The sequence below is a fragment of the Arachis duranensis genome, chromosome 4, assembly GCF_000817695.3.
Source record: "Arachis duranensis cultivar V14167 chromosome 4, aradu.V14167.gnm2.J7QH, whole genome shotgun sequence".
Taxonomy (NCBI): domain Eukaryota; kingdom Viridiplantae; phylum Streptophyta; class Magnoliopsida; order Fabales; family Fabaceae; genus Arachis; species Arachis duranensis.
In genome coordinates, this window is record NC_029775.3 from 106,982,590 (window position 1) to 106,983,881 (window position 1,292).

General features: G+C 42.0%; 1 protein-coding gene across 1 annotated transcript in view; it reads left to right on the forward strand.

The window, feature by feature from the left end:
- Window positions 1-856: 856 nt before the first annotated feature.
- LOC107485578 (uncharacterized) overlaps window positions 857-1,292 on the forward strand; it is a 1,679-nt gene continuing 1,243 nt past the window's right edge. The window contains exon 1 of the mRNA XM_016106120.1: window positions 857-1,058. Coding sequence (XP_015961606.1) covers window positions 857-1,058 — 202 coding nt within the window. The remainder of the gene's footprint in view (window positions 1,059-1,292) is intronic.

Below are 1,292 nucleotides of genomic sequence, written 5' to 3' on the forward strand. Positions count from 1 at the left end.
TGTTGGTCCCGCTCCCGCTGCAGCTGTCCGCTCTAATAGAGTTGACCCAGGCTGGAAATATATTAGTACAGTAGAGGAAGGAAATACCAACGACACTGTATGTAATTTTTGTGGAAAAGTTATGAAAGGAGGCATCACACGGGCAAAAGAGCACTTAATGATCAAGCCTGGAAACGTTGCTGGATGTAAAATGGTTCCAAAAGATGTTATTGCTGAATTATGGGAGTATTACCATCAAAAAAAAAATCGAGGAAGACAAAGTGCCACCCCGGGAAGCACCGAAGAACAGAGTGTCAATGCTAGGGAACTTGACTTAGAGAGTTTGGGGTTCGGATTGTCGGAGGAAGATGCTCAAGGGATTGATGAACCTTATAATCCAACTCCAATGGCAGCAGCTAGAGGGGGTGTAAGGAGTGCTAGAGGGGGTGCAACTAGCATGAGAGGTCCAATGGATTTGTTTGTTAGAAAACCTGAAACTGCCATTGCAAGAAACAAAAGAGAGAAATTGAGGCAGCAAAACATCAAGGAAGCATGTAATAAGGAAGCAGTTCGTAGAGTTCATCGATACATAGCACGGTGGTTCTACCAAGCTGGGATTCCATTGAACCCGGTAAAGTTGAAGAGTTTTCAAGAAATGTTGTGGGCTGTTGGAAGCTTTGGTCCCAATTTACCTGCTCCCAGTTATCATGCTCTAAGGGTTCCACTGCTTAATGAGGAGTTGGATTACACCAAAGGATTGTTGAAAGGTCATAAAGAGCAATGGGAAAAGTATGGTTGCTCTATTATGTCAGATGCTTAGACGGATAAAAGGCAAAGGAGCATTATTAATTTTCTTGTAAACTCTCCAGCAGGGACAATGTTTTTGAAGTCTATTGATGCTTCTGATTATGTGAAGACTGGTGAGAAATTATTTGAGCTTCTTGATGATGTTGTCGAGGAAATTGGTGAGCACAACGTTGTTCAAGTTGTAACTGATAATGGGAGTAATTATGTTCTTGCCGGCAAGTTGCTGATGAAGAAAAGGCCAAATTTGTTTTGGACTCCTTGTGCTGCCCACTGTTTGGATTTGATGCTTGAGGACATTGGGAAGTTACAATTAATTCAAAAAACCATAAAAGGGCCATTTCATTGGTTAGCTTCACTTATAGTCACTCTAGCACATTAGCTATGTTGAGACACTTCACAAATGGCAAGGAGTTGGTAAGGCATGCAGTCACCCGATTTGCCACTTCATTTCTCTCTTTGGAAAGGCTTTATGAGGAGAAAGGAAATTTGAGAAGAATGTTCACCTC